This window comes from Vipera ursinii (assembly GCF_947247035.1).
Source record: "Vipera ursinii genome assembly, chromosome: 2".
Lineage (NCBI taxonomy): Eukaryota > Metazoa > Chordata > Lepidosauria > Squamata > Viperidae > Vipera > Vipera ursinii.
This window is the reverse complement of record NC_139513.1, coordinates 11,580,118-11,591,759: the sequence shown is the minus strand read 5'-3', so window position 1 is coordinate 11,591,759 and position 11,642 is coordinate 11,580,118. Positions and strand designations below refer to the sequence as shown.

The following is an 11,642-nucleotide window of genomic DNA, read 5'->3' as shown; positions in this document are numbered from 1 at the left end:
CCGGTTCTAATCTCCCACACTAGAGAGACAGAATGGGAGGAGATAAATTTCTGAATGAAAGCCGGCTTACACAATCAATCAATCAATCAATCAACCTTTTGAAAAACCATTTGATGCCGGTAAACAAACATACAAACAAACAAACCTTTTGAAAAACCATTTGATGCCGGTTCTAATCTCCCACACTAGAGGGACAGAATGGGAGGAGATAAATTTCTGAATGAAAGCCGGCTTACACAATCAATCAATCAATCAATCAACCTTTTGAAAAACCATTTGATGCCGGTAAACAAACATACAAACAAACAAACCTTTTGAAAAACCATTTGATGCCGGTTCTAATCTCCCACACTAGAGGGACAGAATGGGAGGAGATAAATTTCTGAATGAAAGCCGGCTTACACAATCAATCAATCAATCAATCAACCTTTTGAAAAACCATTTGATGCCGGTAAACAAACATACAAACAAACAAACCTTTTGAAAAACCATTTGATGCCGGTTCTAATCTCCCACACTAGAGGGACAGAATGGGAGGAGATAAATTTCTGAATGAAAGCCGGCTTACACAATCAATCAATCAATCAATCAACCTTTTGAAAAACCATTTGATGCCGGTAAACAAACATACAAACAAACAAACCTTTTGAAAAACCATTTGATGCCGGTTCTAATCTCCCACACTAGAGGGACAGAATGGGAGGAGATAAATTTCTGAATGAAAGCCGGCTTACACAATCAATCAATCAATCAATCAACCTTTTGAAAAACCATTTGATGCCGGTAAACAAACATACAAACAAACAAACCTTTTGAAAAACCATTTGATGCCGGTTCTAATCTCCCACACTAGAGAGACAGAATGGGAGGAGATAAATTTCTGAATGAAAGCCGGCTTACACAATCAATCAATCAATCAATCAATCAACCTTTTGAAAAACCATTTGATGCCGGTAAACAAACATACAAACAAACAAACCTTTTGAAAAACCATTTGATGCCGGTTCTAATCTCCCACACTAGAGAGACAGAATGGGAGGAGATAAATTTCTGAATGAAAGCCGGCTTACACAATCAATCAATCAATCAATCAATCAACCTTTTGAAAAACCATTTGATGCCGGTAAACAAACATACAAACAAACAAACCTTTTGAAAAACCATTTGATGCCGGTTCTAATCTCCCACACTAGAGAGACAGAATGGGAGGAGATAAATTTCTGAATGAAAGCCGGCTTACACAATCAATCAATCAATCAATCAACCTTTTGAAAAACCATTTGATGCCGGTAAACAAACATACAAACAAACAAACCTTTTGAAAAACCATTTGATGCCGGTTCTAATCTCCCACACTAGAGAGACAGATTACCTTAATCTCTTGTTCCTGGCTCCTGAGGAACTCTTCGGCGAGGCCCACCGCCTGGGAACAAGCTTGAGGACAACGGTCCCTGACCCAGCCCTGCATCTCTGGAGGTAGGACGGCCAGGAACTGCTCCAAGATCACCTGCTCCAGGATCTGCTCTTTGGAGTGCTTCTCTGGCATCAGCCACTGGCAGCAACATTCCCGGAGTCTCTTGCAAACCTCTTGAGGTCCTTCAGCTTCCTGGTAAACGTACTGCCTAAAGCGTTGGCGCTTAGCTTCGGTCAAGAGAGCCTCTTCGTCCACACCCACGTCCTTCACCGGCCTGTTTTCTTCAGCCTCTGGACCATAAAAGATCGGAGGGGAAAAGTCACCGTTGTTGACCACCAAGAACTGGGGGACACCTTCCCCATTCGACCACTGGCTGATGTTGGCCACAGACTCGTAGGAGTCCCAGGGGAAAGGTCTGAATTGGTGTTGAGGCCCAAACCCGGAAGGTAAAGGCTGGATCGCCTTCAAGACTTCCTGCCACTGGGTTTCCCAGCGTTGGGCCAAGCCCTCCTCTGATCCGTGGATCACCTCTTGGGGAGCCATCCAGCCCAGGAACTCTCCTATGGTCCCAACCTGAATGACCCGAGGGACCGTCCGTTCCCCATCAGCTTCTAGGGCCCTCACTTGGGCTTCCTCCTCGGGCTTCCTTGTAGGGTTCACGCCGTGGCCCAGAACATTCTGGAAGGAGAGGAGGGTGGCTCCCCCAGCCCTCAGTTCAGTAGCCATCTTTGTGGCTAACGTTTCACACAAGGCAACGTCCACATAGAGTGGAGGAAAGGTCCGCGTGCGAGGCCGATGGGAGCTTTTCAAAGCTGCAATGACGAGGATTTCCAAGCCAAATAAGCTCCCCGGACAGCTGTAGCCTCCTCTTTGAAAGATAACTTTAAAAATAAAGGTAAATGATTACAAAGGATGAACTGGATGGATCTTCTGGCGAGGCCCACAAGCTTTGGAAAATTTCAGTCAGACACACAGACAAAAAAAATCACTCAAGATCAGCATAGAGACTGTTCTTCCTTGACGAAAGGTGACGGACAGCTGATTCTAGAAGAGAAACCGTAGTTTAAAATGTTGGAATATAAACTCTGATCACCCCCCGATATTTTAAATACAAAATTAATCACATTTATCTAGCCGCCCACCTCACGTGAGCCGAGTGAACCATGGCACTACTTTTTTCTGAGTTCAGGAAGATTCAACAGCGCGCATATTTTTTGAGACAATCTCACCAGCTTCTAATCCGCCTATTATTCTACAACCTGATGTTAGATTGCTTTTGTCTTCAACCACCATCGTTTATTTATTCGGGTTTTTTTTTTTTAAAAAAAAGAAAAATGGTGTGGCTGCCTGGCTTAAAGGGGCATTTTAAGGCCGTCCTCGACTTGTGACCACAATTGAGCCCAAAGTTTCCGCTGCTAAACAAGACAGTTGCTGAGTGAGTTTTTGCCTCGTTTTATGACCTTCCTTGCCACAGCCGTTCAAGTGGATGAATCAGTGCAGCTGTTAAATCGAGTAACACAGTGGTTAAGGGAATCTGGCTTCCCCATTGACTTCCCCATTGATCAAAAGGGGATCACAGCGTCCCCCGGACACTGTGACCGTCATAAATATGAGTCAGTTGCCAAGCACCCACATTTTGATTACATGACCATGGGGGGGTGGTGCTGCAATGGTCATAAGTTTGAAAAAACGGTCGTAAGTCGCTTTTTCCAATACTCTTGTGATTTCTAACAGTCAGTAAACAAATGGTTCACTTTCCTTCTGTTTTTCTCTTGTTATCTGACTGCAAAAATCTTATGGAAAGAACTACCCTTGTAGTGCAGCGGTAGGCCACCTTGGCTCTTTTATGACCATGGACTTCAACTCCCAGAATTCCTGAGTCAGCCATGCTGAGGGGAAAGGGAGAGGTTTCCAAGCTGAGCCATGCTGGCTCAGGAATTCTGGGAGTTGAAGTTCACGAGTCATAAAAGAGCCAAGGTTGCCTACCCCTGGCCTAGGCCGCTTTATGACTCGTGGACTTCAACTCCCAGAATTCCTGAGCCAGCCATGCTGAGGGGAAAGGGAGAGGTTTCCAAGCTGAGCCATGCTGGCTCAGGAATTCTGGGAGTTGAAGTTCACGAGTCATAAAAGAGCCAAGGTTGCCTACCCCTGGCCTAGGCCGCTTTATGACTCGTGGACTTCAACTCCCAGAATTCCTGAGCCAGCCATGCTGAGGGGAAAGGGAGAGGTTTCCAAGCTGAGCCATGCTGGCTCAGGAATTCTGGGAGTTGAAGTCCACGAGTCATAAAAGAGCCAAGATTGCCTACCCCTGGCCTAGGCCGCTTTATGACTCGTGGACTTCAACTCCCAGAATTCCTGAGCTGGCCATGCTGAGGGGAAAGGGAGAGGTTTCCAAGCTGAGCCATGCTGGCTCATGAATTCTGGGAGTTGAAGTCCACGAGTCATAAAAGAGCCAAGGTTGCCTACCCCTGGCCTAGGCCGCTTTATGACTCGTGGACTTCAACTCCCAGAATTCCTGAGCTGGCCATGCTGAGGGGAAAGGGAGAGGTTTCCAAGCTGAGCCGTGCTGGCTGAAGAATTCTGGGAGTTGAAGTCCACGTGTCAGAACCTACTTCACCCCCCATCTTAGGAAAGGACTCTACCTTTCTGGTGTAATATAGGCCAGGGCTTTTCAACCAGTGGTACAGATACCACCTGTGGTGCATTGGCAGCTGGCAGGTGGTACGCGACCATCCTAGAAAAGTGGTAGGGGGGGGGGAATGAGCTGAACCAGAGGCAGCACCGCACAAGCCTAACCAAGAGATGGCTGGAGCTGCAGGGCTGTCAGGGCTCAGCAGAAGCACCAGGATCAGTGCCAAACTCCAGCTGGAGCTCGGCGCTAATCCCGGTGCTTCTGCTGAGCCCAGAAGAAGCGCCGATCAGCTGGAATGTTGCAGCATCTCCAGGGTCTTGTGAATTACACTCAGATGCTTGGCAACTGATTCATATTTATGACGGTCACAGTGTCCCAGGGTCATGTGAAGTGACCAAAACCTGCTGCAACCACCCGGGGGGGGGGGAGATAAAAACCAAACACCCCCACCCCCCACCCCCGCTGCCAATCCTCAACAGAAATGCTCACAACAATGAAAACCTCGGACAGGAGGAAGAGCGCCACCGGGCGGGCAGGCAGGTGTCTTGCTCGGCTGTGGCTTGGGGGGCACTTTTTTCAGTGCCATTGTAACTTCGAACAGTCACTAAGCGAACAGTTGTAAGTCGAGGACTACCTGTACTTCATCACTTTTTTCCTTTTTTTTTTTGGTCATCAAGTTTTTGACACTTTGCTAGGCGACTGGCGGTACTCGGATGTTGCCATATCCTAAAAGTGGTACAATGGGTGAAAAGGTTGAAAAGCCCTGCTCTAGGCATCTACCTTCCCAACAACAAATTAAATGGGATTCACTGCCAAGTAAATGAACCAAGGGATGTAAAAGGTTAACCTGAAAATATTTACAAGAATGACCTCGTTGCCTCTCTATCCTCTCCCTTGCTCCAGAATTTCAAGATAAGCAATAATGTGTCCCTTTCTCAGCTGCTTTTCGCCAAATCAACCCTGCAGGGTAGGTTAGATCAAAGAAAGGAATAGTTCTTTTAAATTCCAGTTGCGCCGGTCTAAGTTGAACAATTTAAACATCTGAGAACCAAGATATAATCCTTCCTGTTCAGGCCCTTTGATTTAAGATGTATCACCTGGCAAGATTTTGGTCCCTTTATAAAGTTTTTTTAAAAAAAAACTACTTAAGACCTTAAAGTTATTTTTAGAGGTTTACAGCATCCTGTGTAAATGGCTAACGTTTTTTAAAAATAGATTTTACTCCACATTGGGATTCTTTCTAATGGGAGAAAAAGTTGACTGCACCATTTCTAAACACATAAATCAGGGTCTAGAGACCGACTGCCCAAACTGCGACCCAAAACCCACTTATGTATTGTCGAGTGCCAGGTGGGCGTGGCCCATTGGGTGGGCGTGGCCCATTGGGTGGGTGTGGCCCACTGGCTGGGCATGGCTGCGGGGGTAAGGGCAGACTGGGTGGGACTAAAAAGTTCAGTCAATTAATTCCAACTTTGCGATATCTTTTTTTCCCCTGTGAAAAGTTGAAATAGATTGATTGAACCTTTTCTTTTTTTTGCACACAGCGGTCGGAGGCCTAAAGCGAAAAGGTTTTATAAAAGCCAGCTGAAGGCCTAGGACTGAGGTGATGGGGCGTGTGCCCACAGAGAGGCCACAGGTGGCACGCATCCCATAGGTTCGCCACCATGGACTTAGGGTTATCTAGTATGTTTCCTGGTAAAATACATGGGAAAATCCCATTAGAGGAAAATTCCACTTAGGGTTAGGGTTAGGTCACCATGAACTCATAGAGCAAAATGGACATCACCAACAAATTCAGAATACTTGGATATCGTCAGGAGGACACTGACTTTTCTAGGCTGCCCTAACTATGTTTCCTGGTAAAGTACATGGGAAAATCCCATTAGAGTGAAATTATACTTAGGGTTAGGTCACCATGTACTCATAGAGTAAATGGACATCGCCAGCAAATTTGGAATACTTGGGTATGGTTAGGAAGGCACTTACTTTTCTAGCTTGCCCTATCTATGTTTCCTGGTAAAATACATGGGAAAATCCCATTAGAGGAAAATTCCACTTAGGGTTAGGGTTAGGTCACCATGAACTCATAGAGCAAAATGGACATCACCAACAAATTCAGAATACTTGGATATCGTCAGGAGGACACTGACTTTTCTAGGCTGCCCTAACTATGTTTCCTGGTAAAGTACATGGGAAAATCCCATTAGAGTGAAATTATACTTAGGGTTAGGTCACCATGTACTCATAGAGCAAATGGACATCGCCAGCAAATTTGGAATACTTGGGTATGGTTAGGAAGGCACTTACTTTTCTAGCTTGCCCTATCTATGTTTCCTGGTAAAATACATGGGAAAATCCCATTAAGAGGAAAATTCCACTTAGGGTTAGGGTTAGGTCACCATGAACTCATAGAGCAAAATGGACATCACCAACAAATTCAGAATACTTGGGTATGGTTAGGAGGGCACTGACTTTTCTAGGTTGCCCTAACTATGTTTCCTGGTAAAGAACTTGGGAAAATGGACATCATCATTTTATTTATTTATTTATTTATTTATTTAATTTATATACCGCCCTTCTCTCAAGAGACTCAGGGCGGTTAACAGGGCAATACGTAAAAGACAAATACAAAAGTTAAAATTATTAAAACATGATTAAACAATGCCCATAGTACAAATAGTACAAATTTAAAATTAAAGTCATAATAACAAACCCACCCCATCCCATCAGGCCAGGCCCGCTTCCTTAAAGAGATGGGTTTTAAGGTCGCGCCGGAAGGAGCGGAGGTCGGGCGCCATCCGGAGCTCTACCGGAAGATGGTTCCATAAGTCCGGTGCACCCACAGAGAACGCTCTCCCCCTGGGGGCCACCAGTCGGCATTCTTTGACCGGCGGCACCCTGAGGAGGCCCTCTCTGTGGGAGCGTACTGGGCGGAGGGAAGTTGACGCCGGATCATCATCATCATCATAAGTTGGAAGGGACCTTGGAGGTCATCTAGTCCAACCCCCTGCTCAGGCAGGAAACCCTATACCATTTCAGGCAAATGGCTGTCCAGTCTCTTCTTAAAAACTTCCAGTGTTGAAGCATTCACCACTTCTGGAGGCAAATTCAGAATACTTGGGTATGGTTAGGAGGGCACTGACTTTTCTAGGCTGCCCTAACTATGTTTCCTGGTAAAGAACATGGGAAAATCCCATTGGAGGGAAATTCCACTTAGGGTTAGGGTTAGGTCACCATGAACTCATAGAGCAAAATGGACATCACCAACAAATTCGGAATACTTGGGTCTGGTGAGGAGGGCACTGACGTTTCTAGCTTGCCCTATCTATGCTTCCTAGTAAAATACATGGGAAAATCCCACTAGAGGAAAATTCCACTTAGGATTACCTCACCATGAACTCAGAGAACAAAATGGACATCGCCCAAAACTTCAGAGTTCTTGAGTATGATTAGGAGGACACTGACTTTTCTAGCATGCCCTATCTATGTTTCCTGGTAAAATACACGGAAAAATCCCATTGGAGGGAAATTCCACTTAAGGTTAGGATTACCTCACCATGAACTCATAGAGCGGGAAGGGCGTTCTCTATGGGCGTGGCGGCCCTATGGAACCAACTTCCCACGGAACTCAGGACTGCCCCCGACCTTCGCTCATTTCACCGGGACTTGAAAACCTGGTTCTTCGAGCTGTTTGGCCCAGACTGAGGGGTTTTAATTTAATTTAATTTAATTGGGTTTTACCGTAGTTTAACTTCAGGGACTGTAATTTAATTACTAGTTTTAATTGATTTTAATTTTGTATACTATGTATTTTAATTTTCCCTGCAAACCGCCCTGAGTCCTACGGGAATAGGGCGGTATATAAATTTAAATAGTAAATAAATAATAAAATGGCCATTATTATAATTTTTTTTTTGCCCACGGCGACGGAGGCCTAAAGCGAAAAGGTTTTATAAAAGCCAGCGGAAGGCCTAGGACTGGGGTGACGGCACTTGTGCCAACAGAGAGAGCTCTGCGTGCCACCTGTGGCACACGTGCCATAGGTTCGCCACCGCGGCCCACCCCTTCAGCAGCGGGTTGGACTAGAAGACCTCCAAGGTCCCTTCCAGCTCTATTGGGATTGAAATTGAAAATCTTAAAAACATAACGTTTTAGGTACCTCAACTCCAGCACATCCTGGCAAACTTCACCTCGTCAGCAAACCACACCACTTTTGATACAGCCTGTAAATGCCATTCTTTTTCTTATTTATTTATTTAATTTATTTTAATTCCATTTATATCCTGCCCTTCTCCGAAGACTCAGGGCGGCTTACAAGCTTAGCAGTAGCCTTCATTCTATGTATATGCCTGCTTATTAGGGCTTTCACACACACCCCAAGAGGCATTATTACAAAGTCAGCTTAATTGCCCCCAACAATCTGGGTCCTCATTTTACCTACCTGGGAAGCATGGAAGGCTGAGTCAACCTTGAGCCTGGTGGGACTCGAACCTGCACTAATTGCAGGCAGCTGGTGTTACTTAAGGAGGCATTAGCCCACTGCTCCACCAAGGCTGCTTCTTGTTGATTCATTTGGGTGTTAACTTGAAAGATCTGCTCTTCCGCGCTAGGAACAAATTCTGAAGCCTGCATTAGCTTACCGCACTGCAACTGAGGTGTCAAATAAGGAGGGGAAGTTACCCAAAAAAAGTCTTTCAAGATTCTCTTGCTGGGATCTTCACACCCGTGGCTGCCCTTGCCTTGCCGTCTGAGAGCACCCCGGCATCCAAATTCATAGCTGCAAGGAGATAACTCTATAACTTTTCTATAAGCATCTCAGCCTACTACGGCAGGAAGAAAATTCTGCTTTTAAAAAAAGCCGTGGAATCAAGGAGGAAACGGGGAAAAATAAAAGGTACCCGGGAGAGAAACTCAAGCTGCCGGGATACAGACGGCAAACTGAAAATGTATCTAAGCAACGCACAAAAGAGAAGAGAGTGCAAGGACCACAGGTGAGCGAGACCAGACTCTGCAAAAACCTTGAAGTCCCAGTTTTGCCCACAGCGTGATTCTCACCTGCGCATTACGCTTCTTCCCACAATCTATGAGACCCGTGGCGTAGATGTGTCTGTTGTCTCTTGTTGGTCTGATAAGTTTCCTACAAGGCAGGGCGGTTGGGCGCGCAGGAAGAGGCCTTGCCGAATTTTATACAAACCCATCCTCCAGCCCCAAGGTTACTCCAGCCTCCCTAGGAAGTAGGAGTGGCTGTGGTGTAACCCTTTAGTGTGCTTTCCTACAGCTCCTGGAGTGAGCGCCAAGGGAGGGGAGTCCCGTGGTCTCCTGTTGAGATGCACACGGAGAACATTTTGATGGGGTCCTTTTCTTTGAAGAGAGGGACAATTACACAAGGACAATTACACAATAGAGACCTGCGCAATTAAGGCTCCTGGGATTTCTAGCACAGCTAGAGAAGAGGATTCCCTGGACAATCAAAGAGAAGAGCTTATAATTTCCCAAGCATCTCTCCGAGGGATCGGCATCCAGTAGGAACACTGCACCTCCTTCTAATTCAGGGGTTCCCAACCTTTAAGACACGTGGACTTCATCTCCCAGAATTCCTTGGCCAGCGAAGCTGTAACAAGACTGGCTTGCTTCTCAAGAGTGTTAGCGCTTTCAACTGAACTGCTGTATCCTTTACTTCAAGCTCTCCAGCCAGCAACTCTTTTGCCTGACACTTCATAGTAATTTTTGGATTGCATTAGGTGCTCATTGAGATTTAAATACCAGAGTTGGAAGGGACCTTGGAGGTCTTCTAGTCCAACCCACTGCTCAAGCAGGAGAACCTATATACCATACCAAACAAATGCCTCTTCTTGAAAGCCTCCACTGATGGAGCACCCAACCAGCCATTCCACTGGTTGATTGTTCTCGCTGTTAGGAAGTTTCTCCTTAATTCCAGGTTGCTTCTCTCCTTGATTACTTTCCATCCGTTGTTCCTTGCCTTGCCTTCTGGAAAATAGATTGACACTCCCCCCCTTCTTTGTGGCAGCCCCTCAAAAATATGCTATCTTACCCTTAAGTCCTTTTTTTCTTTTCACCGGTGCAACTGAATACTCTGTGGTGTGCAGAGATTCAAAGCATGGCAGCTATGCAGTCGTATTCTATTTTTTTTAAAAAAAAATCTCCTAGGTGCATCTTTCCAGATGTATTGGACTAGAGCAGTTTCCCCCCCCCCCCCCACAATTTAGGCAACTTTCCGCCATGTGGAGCTGAAGTCCTAGAATTCCCCAAGCAGGCTGGGGAATTCTGGGAATTGAAATCCGCACAGTTTAAAATTGCCAAGGTTGAAAAACACGGGATAGTCTTCCTACTCAGCCAAGTGGACCATATAGATTAGGCACCCAATTCAGAAGTTGCTCATTCAACTACAGCACCCTTTAAAATTTACCTTCCAATGATCACACTCCTTGGGACTGATGGTATTTGTAGTCCAACGCATTTGGCAATTTAAGGAAACCCAATGTTTGATGAATTCCTAAGCGAAGAACTGCAAGAGTCACATTGCAGAGCTATTCGTACCACATCTGTGAAAAATGTAGGCCATAGCTGAGGTTGTTTATTATTATTATTATTATTATTATTATTATTATTATTAATTTTTCATTTCATTTTATTAAATTTGTATACCGCCCTTCTCCCGAAGGACTTACGGTATTATTATTATTATTATTATTATTATATTATTATTATTATTATTATTATTATTATTATTATTATTATTATTATTATTATTATTATTATTATTATTATTACTACTACTACTACTACTACTACTACTTTTATTTACCACCCATCTCGCATAGCACATGGCTGGTGTGTGGCTTCATCCCTCAACACATTTTTTTTTAATTTTGTATTATTTCATGCTTGTTATACTCGTTCATTTTTAACTTCGCTTCCCCGGCTCCCAAGTCTCAATTAACAAACGATCCAGCCTAGAATCGCTTCTGCCCCCTCCAAAATATTTGGGGCGGAGGGGAAATTCAGATTTGCAATCCAAGATTGCACTCCTAATATTTAAGCAGGATTGCAACTCCCAGCTCCACACTCCTAAGTAACGTTCCGTTCGGCGGGGCCAGAAATTGCATTGCTCACACTGAATCCAGGGAAAGCAGCAACGGCAGGACCCTTGAACATGTGCAGAGTATTCCTCGACACGATGCTTCTTCTTCTTTGGCAGCCGAAGTCTCCCACCTGGGCGCTTCCCGCTCGTTCAAACCCGCGGAGCGCCTGCGGCTTCTCCCGGGGAGGTACTCTGCACTCGCTCAGAGTCACAGATGGAAAAAAAAAAAAAAAGACACAAGCGCTTTCTTTCCAAAGCGCGAAAAGTCCGCCAGCCGAAGATCACTTTACAGCTCCGCAGCGGAGCTCCAAGGGTTAACCAAACCAACTGCACCGCGATGCCTAGAGCGGCCCAGAGCGACAAGGCACATGGCGGAATGGAAAGGAGGAGGCGACTTCCGGTCTCGCCTCCTTTCTTTGATCTGTGACGTTGTAATTCCAGGGGTTGGTTTTTTTTTGTTTTGTTTTTGCTTACTATTTTATTTACGGCGCGCG

General features: G+C 45.3%; 1 protein-coding gene across 3 annotated transcripts in view; it reads right to left on the bottom strand.

The window, feature by feature from the left end:
- LOC310636484 (uncharacterized protein) overlaps positions 1-11,228 on the bottom strand; it is a 27,311-nt gene extending 16,083 nt beyond the window's left edge. The window contains exons 1-2 of one of the 3 annotated variants that reach the window (XM_083356376.1): positions 11,181-11,228; positions 1,373-2,458 (exon numbers count right to left, since the gene is read on the bottom strand). In XM_083356376.1, coding sequence (XP_083212502.1) covers positions 1,373-2,140 — 768 coding nt within the window. In that variant the 5' untranslated portion in view covers positions 2,141-2,458; positions 11,181-11,228. Of the gene's footprint in view, positions 1-1,372; positions 2,459-4,916; positions 5,376-9,101; positions 9,220-11,180 lie in introns of those variants that run through there. The other 2 variants (XM_083356374.1, XM_083356375.1) reach the window with 2 other exon arrangements.
- Between the last annotated feature and the right edge of the window lie 414 nt (positions 11,229-11,642).